This window comes from Sapajus apella, unplaced genomic scaffold (genome assembly GCF_009761245.1).
Source record: "Sapajus apella isolate SASKATOON/1434 unplaced genomic scaffold, GSC_monkey_1.0 scaffold3, whole genome shotgun sequence".
Classification (NCBI taxonomy): Eukaryota; Metazoa; Chordata; class Mammalia; order Primates; family Cebidae; genus Sapajus; species Sapajus apella.
Window position 1 is genome coordinate 43,912,440 of NW_022436943.1, and position 19,031 is coordinate 43,931,470.

Below are 19,031 nucleotides of genomic sequence, written 5' to 3' on the forward strand. Positions count from 1 at the left end.
CTATCAACCAAAAAAAGCCCAGGTCCAGATGTGTTATTCTACCAGACGTACAAAGAGGAGCTGGTACTACTCCTTCTGAAACTATTCCAAACAATACAAAAAGAGGGAATCCTTCCCAAATCATTTTATGAGACCAACATCATCCTGATACCAAAACCTGGCAGAGACTCAAGAAAAGAAAACTTCAGGCCACTATCCATGATGAACATAGATGGAAAAATCTTCAATAAAATACTGGCAAACCGACTGCAACTGCACATCAAAAAGCTTATCCAACACAATCAAGTAGGCTTCATCCCAGGGATGCAAGGCTGATTCAATATACACAAGTATATAAACATAATCCACCACATAAACAGAACCAAAGATAAAACCCACATGATTATCTCAATAGATGCAGAGAAGGCCTTTGACAAAATTCAACAGCCCTCTTTGCTAAAATTTCTCAATAAACTAGGTATCAACAGAACGTATCTCAAAATAATAAAAGCTATTTAAGACAAACCCACAGCCAGTATCACACTGAATGGGTAAACACTGGAAGCATTCCCTTTGAAATCTGGCATTAGACAAGGATTCCCTCTCTCACCACTCCTATTTAATATAGTATTGGAAGCTGTAGCTAGAGCAATCAGGCAAGAAAAAGAAATAAAGGTTATTCAATTAGGAAAGAAGGAAGTCAAACTGTCTCTATTTGCAGACAACATGACTGTATATTTATAAAACCCAATCATCTCAGCCCAAAAATCTGCTTAAACTGATAAGGAACTTCAGCGAAGTCTCAGGATACAAAATCAGTGTGCAGAAATCACAAGCACTCCTATACACCAATAACAGACTTAAAGAGAGCCAAATCAAGAATGAACTACAATTCACAAATGCTACAAAGACAATAAAATACCTAGGACTACAACTAACAAAGGATGTAAAGGAGAACTACAAACTACTGCTCAAGGAAATAAGAGAGGACACAAACAGATGGAGAAACATTCCATGCTCATGGTTAAAAAGAATCAATATTGTGAAAATGGCCATACTGCCCAAAGTAATTTATAGATTCAATGCTATCCCCATTAAGCTACCTATGACTCTCTTCACACAACTGGAAAAAAACCACCTTAAACTTCATATGAAACCAAAAGAGAGCCTGCATAGCCAAGACAATTCTAAGCAAAAATAACAAAGCTGGAGGCATCACGCTACCTGACTTCAAACTATACTACAAGGCTACAGTAATCAAAACAGCATGGTACTGGTACCAAAACAGAGATATAGACCAATGGAACAGAACAGAGGCCTTGGAGGCAACACTACACATCTACAACCATCTGACCTTTGACAAACCTCACAAAAACAAGCAATGGGGAAGGGATTCCTTGTTTAATAAATGGTGCTGGGAAAACTGGCTAACCACATGCAGAAAGCAACTGGATCCGTTTTTGACACCTTACACTTTTTTTTGACATCTTACACTAAAATTAACTCCAGGTGGATTAAGGACTTAAACATAAGACCTAACATCATAAAAACCCTAGAAGGAAACCTAGTCAAAACCATTCAGGACATAGGCATAGGCAAGGACTTCACGACTAAAACACCAAAAGGATTGGCAACAAAAGCCAAAATAGACAGATGGGATCTAATTAAACCCCAGAGCTTCTGCACAACAAAAGAAACAATGATTAGAGTGAACTGGCAACCAACAGAATAGGAAAAAATTTTTGCAATTTTTTCTACCGATCTACCCATCTGACACCGATCTACCCATCTGATAAAGGGCTAATAACCAGAATCCACAAAGAACTAAAACAGATTTACAAGAAAAAAACAAACCCATCCAAAGTGGGAGAAGGATACGAACAGTCAACTTCTCAAAAGAAGACATTTATGAGGCCAACAAACGAAAAAATGCCATCACTGTTCATTAGAGAAATGCAAATCAAAACCACATTGAAATATCATCTCACACCACTTAGAATGGTGATCATTAAAAAATCTGGAGACAACAGATGCTGGAGAGGATATGGAGAAACAGGAACACTTTTACACTGTTGGTGGGAGTGTACATTAGTTCAACCATTGTAGAAGACAGTGTGGCGATTCCTCAAGGACCTAGAAATAGAAATTCCATTTGACCCAGCAATCCTATTACTGGGTATATATCCAAAGGATTATAAATCATTCTAGTATAAAGACACATGCACACGTATGTTCAGTGCAGCCCTCTTTACAATAGCAAAGACCTGGAACCAACCCAAATGCCTATCGATGACAGACTGGACAAGGAAAATGTGGCACATATACACCATGGAATACTATGCAGCCATAAAAAAACAAAGAGTTCATGTCCTTTGTAGCGATATGGATGAATCTGGAAACCATCATTCTCGGCAAACTGACACTAGAACAGAAAATCAAACACCACATGTTCTCACTCATAGGTGGGTGTTGAACAATGAGAACACATGGACACAGGGAGGGGAGCATCACAAACTGGGGTCTGTTGTTGGGGGAATAGGGGAATGATAGTGTGGGGTAGGGAGGTTGGGGAGGGATAACATGGGGGGAAATGCCAGATATAGGTGACGAGGGGATAGAGGCAACAAATCATATTGCCATGTAGGAATCCACGCAACAATCTGAATGTTCTGCACATGTACCCCAGAACCTAAAGTGCAATAAAATATAAACATAAAGACAACATTCATGCAGCCAACAAACATATGAAAAACACTTCAGCATCACTGATCATTAGAGAAATGCAAATCAAAACCACAATTGAGGTACCATCCTCATGCCAGTCAGAATCAAAATCATTAAAAAGTCCAGAAACAACAGGTGCTGGGAGAAAAAGAAACACTTTTGCATTGTTGGTTGGAGGGTAAATTAGTTCAACCATTGAGGAGGACAGTGTGGCAATTCCTGAAACATCTAGAGACAGAAATATTATTTGATCCAGCAATTCCATTATATACTCAAAGGAATATAAATCATTCTATCATAAAGACAAATGCATGTGGCAGCAATATTCACAATAGCAAAGACATGGAAACAACCAAAATCCCCAGACTGGATCAAAAGAATGTGACACATATACACCACAGAATACTATGCAGCCATAAAAAGAAATGAAATCATGTCCTTTACAGGAACATGGATGGAAGCCATTATCCTCAGTAAACTAATGCAGGAACAAAAAACCAAACACCACATGTTCTCACTTATAAGTGGGACCTGAAAGATGAGAACACATGGACACATGGAGGGTGGGGGAACAACGCACTCTGGGGCCTGTTGGGAAGAGTTGGGGAAGGGAGAGTATCGAATAGCTAATGGATGCTGGAGATGGGTTGATCTGTGCAGCAAACCAACATGGCACACGTTTACCTATGTAACAAACCTGTACAACCTGTGTATGCATCCCGGAACTTAAAATAAATGTTAAAGAAAATAAACAGACATTTTGAAAACAGGTGTAAAAATATGTAATAGTTTGAGTTCCTTTAAAAAGTAGATGAACTTTGTTTGCCCAGAAACAACTTAATCTATTAGTCCCTTTCTACATTTAAATTTATAAATGTTTTCTAAAACTAAAGACTCACAGGTACCACATAGCCTACCTAAGAAGACTGACAGTCTACTAGCTGAGTAAAAGAACTCTACCAGAATTTTAAATTGTTTATTATTAAACTTTGAGCAACACAGGCACTGATCTGGGAAACTAGCCACGTATGTTTTCATATCAGCCATCTATAACAATAAAAAGAGAAAATGCAGAATTTTGCCACTTTGTTTCTGAAATCTCTATCCAAATATAAAAACTACATCCAAAGTCTGGGAAATGACAATCTGATATGACAGCTACACGCAGCTCCAGAGTATACTTTTTTCGCCTTTGGTATGTGACTCAATATGCTCAAAGCAGTTCTTAGTAAAGAGATACCAGTACATTTTAAGAAACAATTTATTATCCCATCCAGCTGGTTCATATAATTACAAAGGGCGTGGTAGTAATGCAATTGGAAAGAAATCTAAGTTAATATCACACAAGAAGTCTGCGACTCCACTCAATAAAATTAAATGTGTTTGGTCACAGTCACCAGTTGTTTCCACACAAAAGGTTAATTAATTTAATTGAAATGAAATGATAATACCACCTTTCAGTGGAATTTATAAGTAAACTTGAAGGGTATAAGCCACCAAACAAAGGAATGCAGACACTGACCTTAAGGTAATAGAGGGCTAATGAAACCCAAATTTGTTTCAAGAGTTTTTTGCAGGAAGTATAAAAATAAGGGCCCTGTCAAAACTATTAGCAGTGATGAGAGAAAAGAGAGGTCAAGTTCAGAATTTTGGAAACAAAAGAGTAACAGGTTGGGTTTGGAGGTGGATGGAATGGGAGAGAGAAGAGGAAAGGAGCCAGGGAGATGACATTCAGAGATGACTAATTTTCAGATTGAAGAATGAAGCTATGCCATTTTTCAGGATAGGGAATACAGGGTTGATTCTGAATATGATAAAACCTGGACATGGCAGATAGGTAGAAATTCGAATTTGGCACTTAGGAAACTTGAGGCAAGAGGGAACAAATTGGAACATCTGTAACACAGATATCTGCTTTTCTATGCCACTTCTCCATGTTACGTGGCCCCACTTAAAAATCTTCAATGACCCTCTCTTGCATTCTCAAAGTTCAAATACTCCAGAATTAAACATATACGCCTCCACTACATGGCCCCAGTTAACCTTCCTGAGTCATTCTTTCTACATTCTATTTTCTATATCCTGGTCCCTCGACACTGCTTGCCCAGATAAATACTTTCACACTGCTGAACTGGGATACCTGAAATTTCCTCTTTCACTTACCTTTTCTCTGCCTGGCAACCATGACAAATCTTTCAAAATCCACCTCAAAGGTTACATTTTCTGTCAAGCTCTTCACAACAATTCCTTTCTAACATAGACTGGGCTCCTTTCTCTAGGATTGCCAAAGAACTTAATGCATACTTCTACTACAAATGTTTCTCTAATCGTACTGGCTCGTCCTTGTAAATAACACATGAGTGCTTAGTAGGTGCCACAAAGTATAACAAAGACTTCACATGAATTATTTTATCCTCATAACTACTTTGTAAGAAAGATATTTTACAGTGACAAAACTTAGGCTCAGAGTAGCTCAGTAAGGATATACAGCTGGAGGTACTTGGCAGGGATCTGAGTGTAAACAATTTGACTCCAGTGCTTGCAAGCACTATTTTATTCTCTATAATGCCTCTTAGGCTGCCAGTCCTTTGAAGGCAGGGTCCTGATATGATTATCTTATAATGCCAGCGGCCAGAACAATGCCTGATACATAGTGGATGCCTGGTGTATCTGTGACATGAGCACAGTACAGAGTACAGCGACCACCTTGGAAATGCCACTTCATTTGCAAATTCATCTTTAAATAATTGGGATATTTTACAGATGTTTAATTTGCTTCCAAAGGGGGGAAAACAGTGCCATAGCCAAAGACTAGATATTTAAGAGTGGCATAGCTGGAAACATAAACTTATACAGGAGACAATTAATGATACACAGTTTTCAGGAGGTTTCCCTGTGGGGAAGACAGAGAAGTAAAATAAGGTTTTACTTCTCTCTGTCTCAAACACAAATGAAAACAAGCATACAAACAATTCTTTTGTATTGCTTATTCCTTTCCACTAAAAGAAAGAAATTCAAGGTAATATAAGAAAAGGAGAGGAAAGGGCTATTTATGTCTGTGCTTCTCAAACTTGAGCAGGCATACAAGTTGCCTGGATTCTCACGAGAATGCAGCTTCTGATTTCACTTCGTCTGTGGAGGGGCTCACGATTCGGCAATCTTAACAAGCTCCCACTAGATGCATTGCTGGTTATAGACCACATTCTAATTAGCCTGGGTTCCCCTCAGACTGAAGACAGAGCTATTTATAAGACAGAGGAGCACTCTAGTAATAGATTCTTAACACTATCTAACGGAAGGTAACACGCATACTTCCTCCTAGGCTAGAGATGGCTCCATTTGATACACAGTATCCTTCCTGGTTCTCTTCTCCCAAATTGTAGTTCAAGTAGCTTTAGTACTTGGCAAATATATTTAGGTTCTTTAAAAGTTGGTAACCTATATATGGTAACATTATGCAAACTAGAATTGAATTCTCCGATTACGTTGCTTACATATTTTTCTTATTTTGTGCTGAGATTACCTAATCTCCTCACTAGATTAAATAGTTTTTAAAAACAAGAAATGTGGCAACTAGCACATTGGTTTTCATACCAGTAGATGCCTAAATATTTGAAACTTAAATGAAATAGCTTAATCTTTTAAAAGGCGGATGATAGGTGAGTGTATATTCTACATTAACCCTACTTCTTTGTCACTGTTTCATTAGAAATAACAAATTATGTAGTTTTAAAATTAACAATCAATATTAATTTTACATAAGGTTAATATATTTGTAAATAATAACAGCAACCTAAAATAACCACAGGAAATCTTTGGAGGGATATTTCAAATGCCATTACTGAAAGCTAATGCCTGTCCATTTTTTTTCACATAAATTATACAAATTTACTCCTTGACAGAAATATAAGTTGTATATTAATGAAATTACCATGATCATTTTTTTAGGCATATAATACGAAGTATCCATAATTGAATATTTTAGAGTTGTACTAAAACAAGGCCTGTTAAGAAAAATGTCTATTTTAGCTATAGTTATACAACATTGAAGTAAGCAACAAAAACCAAAACATGAATTTATCACACTTCATGAATTAAACATCAATCTCCCTTTCAGTGAGGATAAGATTCCATTCATGCATTCATTCATTCAGTAAATTGACTCGTCAGGTACCTGCTGTGGGCACTGGGAATAGAGTAGTGAGCAGAACCAAGTCCTCATCTTTATAAAGCAGTTTCTAACAGTGGACTGTGTGTGTGTGTGTGTGTGTGTGTGTATGTGTGCGATATAACTGTTATCTAATGCAGCTATGATATATATTTTATATATAATTTATATATATTATATGCTTATATATAAAATATATATGAAACATATATGAGCTTTGATTTTTGAAGTGAAAGTTTTAAACTTTCACTTGTGTGCTTAGAATATACTTGGGAGATTACTGAATCATCTAAGAAATAGCTAACATAAAACTTTCTTTTTTTTTTTATTTTTTTTTTTTTTTGAGACGGAGTTTCGCTCTTGTTACCCAGGCTGGAGTGCAATGGCGCGATCTCGGCTCACCGCAACCTCCGCCTCCTGGGTTCAGGCAATTCTCCTGCCTCAGCCTCCTGAGTAGCTAGGATTACAGGCACGTGCCACCATGCCCAGCTAATTTTTTGTATTTTTTAGTAGAGACGGGGTTTCACCATGTTGACCAGGATGGTCTCGATCTCTTGACCTCGTGATCCACCCGCCTCGGCCTCCCAAAGTGCTGGGATTACAGGCTTGAGCCACCGCGCCCGGCCCCCATAAAACTTTCTTTAATTCATTCTCTAAATTGTGTTAAACTTTCATAGCTATCAAATGTTCTGTAACAATCATCTATTTTACAGATAATACTTGTTACGAGCAAAAACTGATTTAAACCATGTGATTTTTTAAACAGTATTACTTTTTTGAATGAGAAAACAGAACTTGAAAAAGGCCTATCTGAGCTGTAGAAAATATTCCATGGTGCTTGTGACTGTTCAGAAACAGTTAAAATCATACCACATCCAACATCATTCTGTTTCCTATAGCAAATTCTTTACCATACATATCCCTATGCAAAACACTGCCTGCTACTCATTAAATGAAACAAGCAAAATACTACTCATTAAGATGAAATAAGCACATATCAAAAAAGCAGAGATGTAAATTCAGAAATGACAGAGGTCAAAAGATTTATATTATCTTGAGAATGAAGTAATTTCTGTAAAAGAATTAACCTCTTAACATTAGGAAAAACCTTTTTGGAGACTTTAGTTTGCATTATAAAATGGTAGGAAAAATTTACTTGGTTGTAAATAAAAGGAAACATCAAGTTATGAAGCACATGGCTATGCTACAGTGTGATTAGCAACACTTAACATTATTGGTCCTACTAACAATAATTTAAGTAAAAAAAAAAAAAAATCCTATTTCAGCTGTAGGTCCAGGAAATTGAGTGTAGCCTAAGTGTAATAAATCTCAAAAATATTTTTTCTTCATTAGGTTTTGTCTTTTCAGTCTTAAATAATACTTCTTAGTATAATGCTTATGCTATGAAACACTTAAAAGACTAAAATAGGCCGGGTGCAGAGGCTTATGCCGGTAATCCCAGCACTTTGGGAGGACAAGGTGGGCGGATCACAAGGTCAGGCTAACATGGTGAAACCCTGTCTCTATGAAAAATATAAAAAATTAGCTGGGTGTGGTGGTATATGCCTGTAATCTCAGCTACTCGGGAGGCTGAGGCAGGAGAATCGCTTGAACCCAGGAGGTAGAAGTTGCAGTGAGCCAGATCACACCACTGCACTCCAGCCTGGGTAACAGAGTGAGACTGTCTAAAAAAAAAAAAAAAAAAAAAAAAAGACTAAAATACTATTTGGATGGTGAACTAATCTTAAAAGCAATAAAAGGTCAGTTTGAGTTTTAAATCACTTCCATTGTATGAATGAAATTATTTAGAATAAATCATTTTAGGAAATTTGGTGATATCACATATTCTTTAAATTAAAGATGTTAGTGATACTGGTCATAGGGAGGTAAAGTAATGGTGCTTTAATACTCATTTTCCTAGGTACTGTATCATCATCCTGTTCAGAAAACACTCAACATACATTTTTGTTTTGAAAAAAAAAAATTTTTAAATCTCTTCCTGATTATTCTTTTGTGTTTCTTCCCTTTCAGATCCAGATCTACAGATCAACATACTTTTAAATAAAGTAAACCTGTAAGATTATTGAAAACTGCTGCAAATCAAATGATTTTTTTTCAATTAAACTGAACAGAAATTGCCGTTACATTCAACTACACTTTTTTTAGTCAAAATCGGTATCGGCTAGGATTTAGAAATGATCTGGTTTTTGTTATTTAAATACAGACTACTTTTTAATTTTAATAGCCAGTCCCAAAAGAACTGTACAGCTTTTTTGTTCATATCCAAAAGAACAGTACAGCTTAGAATGCCTAATTTGAGCAAAACTCAGGTCTGGAAAGACTGAAGTCTGTCAGTGAAGTCAACGCTGAGCTGGTTGAAATGGGTAGGAAAGTTGGAAAGTAACCTTAGTCCAGAAGTCCAGCTAATGACTTCTGATTCTGAGCAGCAAATTAAGTTAAATTGTGGAGAAAATGCCACATGACTAGACTAGCATAAAATTGTGGAAAATCTTAAACCTGTCCAGATCCCAGCAACTTATGGGATTAGAAAAGGTAAAAATCCTTCTTCACAATCTTCAACTAAGTCTCTGATCTGAAGCATATTTTATAAAGACATAAGTAAAAATAATTTTTTTCTGAGTATTAAGTAGATCTGAAAATGGGTAGTTTTGGGGATTAATAGCTTTCATATTAGAGAATATACACTAAGCTTAAATCCTTACTCTCTTCTCGAGCTACAAACTAAACAGGATGCTCACCATGCAGTGCTAATGTTCCCAGCACCTGAAACCCAGCTTTTCTCTACAGAGCTGAATGGATTGCCCATTACACTCCCTAATCCTCATCTTACTTTCAGAAAAGACAGTTCTGCACCAGCAATGGGTGTACTCATGCTTCCTTGCCTTCATCCTTACCATCCATCTGTCCTTCACAGGCACATTTCTGAAGGCACACTTTGAAGAGTGAAATACCAGGAACAAAGGTTTTTATTATAAACACCTGTTTTCAAGCAGGTATTGATGCTGAAACCTTCCATGGTTAGCTTCTCTACAAGGGTGAGAATTTTGCTTCAAATAAGCATTTCTTAACTGAATTAACAAGTAAGAAAAAATAATGCAAAGCAATTCAAGTTGAAATTTTTCACATACCTAGTTTTCCCTAAGAAAAGCTCTCCTACATCATTTTGCAAAAATTGAAAAAGTTTAAAATGATCCAAGTTTTATTTGTATACTATATTTTGAAAAATTTCCATTATAGTGAGCATGATTAATTTCCATGATTATTAGGGTTGTGAAATGTGTTGGCAAAACTGCAATAATCATGGAAATAATTATTGATAGTATTAAGATAAACTGACCATCTTTAAAGCTACAATCTCAAACAATGGAATTGTGAAGAAACGATAGTGCTATTTTTTTTCTTTAAAGAGAAAAAAAAAAAAAAACTGAAGTGTAAACCCCATAGTCATCATTGCACTTTGCAAACACATATATGCTTTGTACCATCAAGAAATATAAAATATAACTTCATAACAAATTTTCACAAAATTTATGTGTCCATGAGATGTAAAATATACTAATACACCAAGTATATCCACTAATTCAAGAAGTGAGATGAATAGGCAATACTGCCCCATAGTACATTTAAAATGGCTTTTAGTTTTTAAAAAGTATAGTTTTGTCATAAATATCAATTTCAATCCTTATCTCCTACCATAGCTTAAAAATGACAACAACTAATGACTGAATGACTAACAACTAGCAAAAGGAAACCTAATGTATGCTGAAATTAGGCCTGAAAGAATATAATCTTTGCAAGTGATTTAAAATAATTTAAATAAAATCCCAACAATGATAGCTTTTAATTAAGAGTTAAAGCAATTTTGTTAATCATCTACTGGGTAACAAGCTCTTTGATAATTGTTTCTGCTGCTCAGAAGCTTTTAGTCTCTAAAGAAAAGTTAATAAACTTATATTTAACCAAATATTAATAACAGTTCAAATTATATGATGTATATTTTAATATTATAAACATATTTTAAGTTTTATTACTAGGGAAACAAACACCAAAGCAAGCTATTTTTGTGGCTATTTACTTGTGGCATAATGCAGGTACACCTGTTTCAGTAGTCTGCAGATTCACCATCAGATCTATCTTAAACAAATACCAGTTACTACATTCCAAAGGAAGATTATATTCTTGGCTTTCCTATGCTGGGTAGAACAAAGCATATCTTACACAAGATCCTTCTCCAAAAGGAGAAAAATTTTTTTCCAATAAAGGCAAGCCTTCCAATAATAAAAATCTCATGTTCCATGAATTGAATTGCATGGCATATTAAATATTTTAATTCTAATTCTAAAGTATACATTCAATAGTATAACTTTATAAAATGGCATAGTTCAATAACTAAAATAGCACAGTCCAATAACATAGGAACTAGCCATATGAGGCTGGTGTAATTATTTACTAACATGTAATTTTATTTACTAAAATTACATCAAATTAAAAATTTCATTCCTTAGTCACATTAGCCACAGTGCAAGGGCTCAAGAGCCACACGTCACTAGTAGCTACTGTATTTGAAGCGCAGATAGTTACCTTCTTCCCTTCATCCTTCCCTCCCTGCTTCCTTTCTGTCTCTTTTTTTTTTTTGAGATGGAGTTTTGCTCTGTCACCCAGGCTGGAGTGCAGTGGTGTGATCTCGGCTCCCAGCAACCTCTGCCTCCCAGGTTCAAGTGATTTTCCTACTTCAGTATCCCAAGTAGCTGCTATTACAGGTACCCACCACCACACCCAGATAAATTTTTTTTGGTATTTTTAGTAGAGATGGGGGTTTCACCACGTTGGCCAAGCTGGTCTTTAACTCCTGACCTGAGGTGATCCACCTGCCTCAGCCTCCCAAAGTGGTGGGATTACAGGCATAAGCCATGGCGCTGGCCTCCTGTTCTCTCTCTTTCCCTCCAGGTCTTGCTCTGTTGTCCAGGCTGGAGTGCAGTAGCATGATCATGGCTCACTGCAGTCACAACCTCCTGGGCTCAACGGATCCTCCTGCCTCAGCCTCCTAAGTAGCTGGGACTATAAGCAAGCATGTGCCAACACATCTTTTTTTGTTTTTTGCTTTTGTGGAGACATGGTCTTGCCATCTTGACCAGGCCAATCCTGAACTCCTGGACTCAAGAGATCCTCCTGCCTTGGCCTCCCAAAGTGCTGGGATTATAGGCATGAGCCACCATGCCTGGCTGAGAGCCTTTTTCATCATTGCAGAAAGCTCTACAGAAAAGCCTTGAAGTAAATGATCATCTATTTCTTAGACAAGTTTTTGGTTAATCCAAAAATGACTATTTTTTTTCCTGGTGACATGCTTTTCATGTAATAAAGACTAACTAGACTTGATGTCAGCTCAAATGTGCAGGGAGAAAGAAATATAGAATGATTTATATCAAATGACTAGTACACCTATACCATCTGTACACTTCAGTAAATGTATACCCATTTTATTATTTTAAAAATACAAGTTACCATATGTGTGTTACTATTTATGAGGAAAGATCACAACTTTAATAAAGCATAAAGAAAAACTTGGTGTCTAATGCATATTCCTGCCTCAGGGAAATCTGGAATGAAAAGAGAGGGCAGGAAAATCCATTCCCAGAGTGGTAACTAAAAAAAAATGCATCAAGTGGCTCTAAGTTTCTCTAAAAGTCTCCTTAAAAATAGCCATAGAAAAGCCTTTTCTAATTCTATTAATAAAATGGAGGCACTTGGAGACCTTCTAATTTGTTTTAAAAGAAAGCAGAAATCACTTGGCAAAATGAGCATTTTGGTCAGTACTCTGAATATAACACTAAATATAATTTCTGAATTGTTATTAGATTATTATGCTGCCTGGTTTAACTGATTTAGAATACACTTTAGAATATTTATGATATATGACTTCAAGTGTATAATATGTATTTGTACGTATATGATTTAACACCTCATTTATTATTTCTAGTTTTAAAAAAGAGTACCACACCCCTCTTGGTCAGGAAAATAAATTCATTTATCACAGTGTTTCTATAAGAAAATCAGACACATATTTACAGAACTTGTTCTAGGATGGTAACCTGTCAAAACTTCAAAGACAACTAAAATGTTTTTAGTATATAACTTTTCAAAGCTGAATATTTTGAAACTACATCAATTTAAATACATTTACAATAAAATACTACACTAGCAAGTATGTTAAAACAACACAGAATTTGCAACAGCAAAAAAATTCTCCTATTAAAAACTTGGTCAAGACTTCAAGTGTGCTAAGTAGCTCACTTATTTCTTCCAGCAATTCTTGGAAGTATGGACTGGCTCTAATTTACAATTGAAGAAACTGAGTTGAGATGAAGAAACTAAGCCTCAAAATGACAGACGACTTATGTAGGGTTATAGAGTTAGCTACTATAAAGGCAAGACTTGAACCTTGGCTTGGGTTTTTCTAAAATTTCATTAACCTATTCATGACAACTTCACAATTAATTTTTGGAGAAAAAGCTCATCTCTTCATTCTTTCAAAAAACTTACTGAGCATCCATGATGTGCCAAGTATTATTTCTAAGTGTTGGGCATGCAAATGCTGAACCAGACAATGTCCCTGTCCCCTTGAAGCTGACATGCCAATGCAAGAAGGGGCATTCCAGCAGGGTTAGGAGCATGACCCAGCAGCTAGCTAGTCACTCAGGCTTAATCCCTAATCTACCATTTACAACTATGTGATATTAGTCAAGTTACTTTATCTCTCTGTGCCTACATTTTCTCGTTTAAAAGATAAGGATAAAAATAGTACTGACTCATTAGATTGCTCTGAGGATTACTAGCTTGATACATGTAAAGCACACAGTAAGTGCTTTGTTAGTGCTTGCTATTTTTATTATTGCTATGAGTGTAGGGAGACAAATAATAAACATACATATAAATTAATGAGAGTACTATAGATACTGATAAATGTGAAAAAAATGAAAAGTGGTCTTTGTTTCATATTTTCTAGAGATTTTTTTCCTAAAGTCACTTATAAAAGGTGATTAAAAAAAATCTAGGTCTTCAAGGATGCCCTCTCTCACCACTCTTATTCAATATAGTATTGAATAAGGGCAATCAGGCAAGAGAAAGAAATAAAGGGTATTCTATTAGGAAAAGAGGGAACCAAATTGTCTCTATTTGCAGATGACATGATTGCATATTTAGAAGACCCCATTGTCTCAACCCAAAATTTCCTTAAGTTGATAAGCAAATTTAGCACAGTCTCAGGATACAAAATCAATGTGCAAAAACCACTAGCATTCCTATACACCAATAACAGACAGAGAGCCAAATCATGAGTGAACTCCCATTCACAATTGCTAACAGAGAATAAAATATCTAGGAATGCAACTTACAAGGACCTCTTCAAGAAGAACTATAAACCACTGCTCAAGGAAATAACAGAGGACACAAACAAACAGAAAAACATTCCATGCTCACGGTTAGGAAAAATCAGTATCATGAAAATGGCCATGCTGCCCAAAGTAATTTATAGATTCAACGCTATCCCCATCAAGCCACCATTGACTTTCTTCACGGAATTGGAAAAAACTACTTTAAATTTCAGATGGAACCAAAGAAGAGCCTACATAGCCAGGACAATCCTAAGCAAAAAGAACAAAGCCAGAGGCATTACACTACCAGACTTCAAACTGTACTACAAGGCCACAGTAATCAAAACAGTATGGTACTGGTACCAAAAAAGATCTAACAGACCAATGGAACAGAATAGAGGCCTCAGAAATCATGCCACACATCTACAACCATCTGATCTTTGACGAACCTGACAAAAACAATGGGGAAAAATTCCCTATTTAATAAATAGTGTTGGGAAAACTGGCTAGCCATAGGCAGAAAGCTGAAACTAGATCCCTTCCTTACACCTTATACAAAAATTAACTCCAGATGGATTAAATACTTAAACATAAGACCTAACAACATAGAAACCCTAGAAGAAAACCTAAGCAATACCATTCAGGACACAGGCATGGGCAAAGACTTCATGACTAAGACACCAAAAGCATTGGCAACAAAAGCCAGAACAGACAAATGGTATCTAACTAAACTAAGGAGCTTCTGCACAGCAAATGAAACTATCATCAGAGTGAACAGGCAACCTAGTGAATGGGAGAAATTTTTTGCAATCTATCCATCTGACAAAGGGCTTATATCCAGAATCTATAAAGAATTTAAATTTACAAGAAAAAAACAACCCCATCAAAAAGTGGGCAAAGACTATGAACAGACACTTCTCAAAAGGAGACATTTATGCAGCCAACAAACATATTTAAAAAGCTCATCATCATTGGTCATTAGAAAAATGCAAATCAAAACCACATTGAGATACCATCTCATGCCAGTTAGAATGATGATCATTCAAAAGTCAGGAGACAACAGATGCCGGAGAGGATGTAGAGAAATAGGAGTGCGTTTACACTGTTGCTAGGAGTGTAAATAAATTAGTTCAACCATTGTGGAAGACTGTGGCAATTCCTCAAGGATCTGGATCCAGAAATATCATTTGACCCAGAAATTCCATTATGGGACATACACCCAAAGGACTATAAATCATTCTGTTGTAAAGACACATGCACACTTATGTTTATTACAGCACTGTTCACAATAGCAAAGACTTGGAGCCAACCCAAATGCCCATCAATGATAGACTGGATAAAGAAAATGTTGCACATATACACCATGGAATACTATGCAGCCATAAAAAAGGATGAGTTCATGTGCTTTGCAGGGACATGGATGAAGCTGAAAACCATCATTCTCAGCAAACTAACACAAGAACAGAAAACCAATCACAGCATGTTCTCACTCGTAAGTGGGAGGTGAACAATGAGAACACATGGACACAGGGAGGGGAACATCACATACCATGGCCTGCTCAGGGGGTAGGGAGCTATGGGAGGGGTAGCATTAGGAGAAATACCTAATGTAGATGACAGGGTGATGGATGCAGCAAACCACCATGGCATGTGTATAACTATGTAACAAACCTGCATGTTCTGCACATGTACCCCAGAGCCTAAAGTGTATATATATATGTCTTAATTAATTTATTCTATAAATACTGGCTGAGTGTCTACTTAATTTGTCCAGCACCATGCTCAGTACTAAATAAGACAAACATGTAGCTTCCTCATGAACTCTAGCAAGGAAGACAGATAGTAAACAGATAATTACACAAATATATAACTAATCTAGAATAAATCAGTAAATGGAAGTATACGATGAGAACCCATAATGGAGAGCCTAACCCAGTTCAAAGATCACAGGAAGGGCTGCCTGAGGAAGTTATATTTAAATGCTTGGTCATCTGGATATCCCCGGCAAAAAAGGCTATAAACAGCTAGATGGGAAACAGCACATCTTAGCAGTTTTATGGACCCTAGGTAGAGAAAACTGCATAGAGGAGAGCAAAAAGTATTTTTTAATTTTGTTTTTCTATTCGAACCAAGACTATTAACAAGTATCCAGAATTAATGACTTTTCATTAGATAATAGTCTTGGTTTATAAAACAATGTGGAAAACTGAGAATCATTTCATTTTCGATTAATAACAATTCATATATCTTTCCTAAAGACTACCATCAGTCCAAGGAAGGTCAACCCAAACAAAATATTTGACAATTACAGGCACCAATGAACATCCTCGCACTTATCTAGCAAGGTCTTAATGCTTAAAATTTTTTGGTTCTAACGTCTACATCTACAGTTTATTTGTAGGTGGTAGCTGCTGAATTTCCATGGCAGAGAAAAAATGAGTTCACTTTTCCCGCCCTCAAGGATCTTATTTAATCATTTGGTTGAGCAAACAGGGGATATCAAAAGATTAAGAAAAAAAGAGAAGAAGAAGAGTAACACTTACGGAGTCCATAATCTTGGGAAAGCGTCTATTTCTTCTTGTGTGTACTCATCCAGACGTTTAGGTATTTTTCGTGGTTGTGGAAGCTCTTCCACTAAATTCTTAAGAATATCTTCTGGAATATCCTACATTAAAAAAATTTAGACTTAATTTTCTTAAAATATCTTTCTTAGCAATAAATTACTAATAGTAAATTAAAAAAAAAATAAGCAAAAGAATGCTCACAGAAGGAAAATATAATCTTTAAAATAAAAACCTTGTAAGAATTCCCAAAAAGCACATTAGATTAATAATAGACATAATCCCATAATAATAAGATACCTATTTTTTAAAAATATGTGTTTATTTCCCTCTTTTCAATTGCAAAAAGACACTGCTGTAGCTCATTCTCATGCCTGGTCATCTGAAGGGTGTATGTACTGGGTCTACCAGGTCTAGTGCCACTACCTTTCAATCAGTGCTCCAACTGTGGCCAGAAAAAATTTTGAAAATGAAAATCTCTGAGTCATTTATTTATCTAAGAAACATTTACTGAACTTCTGAGAACCAAAAATTGTGCTACATGCTGGGCATATAAAGGAAAATAAAAAGATCATGCCTTCTAAAGGCTTATAATTTGTAAAAAGTCACCTCTCAGCTTAAAATCTTTCAGGATAAATCTTTAACTCCTTTGCTAAACCTGCTTAGTTAAACAGTGTCCTTACCACTAGTCCATCTTTCAAACTTCACTTCTCCACACACAAACCCTCATGGTTTCTGACTATCAACCTCTTCATCTTTCATGCATTTCTCTAGCCTCAAATTGTGGTATCTTTATTTGTATTCCCCTGAGCAGAACCACGTGCCCCCTATTATGTATCCAATGTTCAGAAAAATGAAGAGTTGGAAGATTGACCTGCCAACAGAATGAACTGCAGTGGAGAAAAGCTTGAGACAAGAACAGTTAAGTGGCTGTTTTAGTAATCAAGTTAAGATTTTTTAAAGTTTGAATTTAGATGGTGAAAAGCACACTAAAGAGTAAAGCACATATCTAAGATATTTTAAAAGAAGAAAGCATTGGAATTAGACTAAAAAGGGATGATAAAATGAAGAGTGTGCATAACCAAAACAATGAACATTTATATTGTACTCATGGGGCAGAAATAAGGAAGCTGGGAGAATGAACTGTACTATGAGACTGGATGATAAATTAAATTTTGGGAACTCTATTGAACTAATGGTAAGGTATCAATATGGAAGTGTCTTATAAGCATTCTTATAAGGAGAATAGATGTAATTCCCTCTTCTCATTAGTGTGCACGGAAATTTTCAATAAAAGGATTATCATATAGAAAATTTCATTTCTCTACAGAGAGCACTATTACAAGTGGGAATCCAATATCTGGCCAAGGACACGGCATCAAATAAGGCATCGTTCTGACCAATTCTTAAGACATGTTGTCTTAAGACATACTGTCTTGAGAACCAGAATAAAATTGTATAACTTTAGGATCACAGAGCTTTATTGTACTGTAAGCTTGTTCTAAAATCCAATATAGCAAAATATTTATAATACTTTACGCAATTTAAATACATTTTACAAATTGTGGTTTGGATAGGCTGAGTCACTGTCAACATATACAAAACACATACATACTATTGATAATGTGCTTCTTTATTTAAAAGCATTTAACAATATTTAATATCCTGTCGCCTGTCCTTATCACTTCCTCAGTATATTCAAATCTGCAAGTATAATTACAGAGAGTCAGGGCTTTCTCTGCTGCAAATCATGAATCAATCAGTTCTCCAATTTATTATAATGTCCCTTCTTTCTGAGGATACAAAATTGTCAGTCAATCAGTTCTCCAAATACTAAGTTCCTTTTGCTAGGGAAATAGCACGTGGAAAACAAGACTTGGGAACTAACAGTTATGCTCAATTCTACTGGTGCTGTCATTTTATTTTTCTAATATATAAAATTTTAACATGATTAACATAAAAAATAAATTTAAAAGATAGTCTCTGAAAAAATCTCATTCTTTTCTTCTTTGTACCCATAGTCTAGTAGTGGCCAGTCTTCTCATTTATTCTTCCTGTGCTGCTTTATGCAAAAAGAAGCACACATAAATATATGCTTGTGTATAGTATGTAAACATGCATATGTATATATGCATATAAACGTAGTATGCCACCTACATTCCTTTTTACCTTGTTTGTTTTCACTTAACAATATATCCTGGAAAGCAC

The 19,031-nt window shown here is 35.8% G+C and overlaps 1 protein-coding gene across 1 annotated transcript in view; it reads right to left on the bottom strand.

The window, feature by feature from the left end:
* The window catches only part of MRPL13 (mitochondrial ribosomal protein L13), a 66,710-nt gene that overhangs the window by 14,516 nt on the left and 33,163 nt on the right, over window positions 1-19,031 (bottom strand). Inside the window, exon 6 of the mRNA XM_032252725.1 lies at window positions 16,806-16,927. Within this exon, the coding sequence (XP_032108616.1) occupies window positions 16,806-16,927 (122 nt within the window). The remainder of the gene's footprint in view (window positions 1-16,805; window positions 16,928-19,031) is intronic.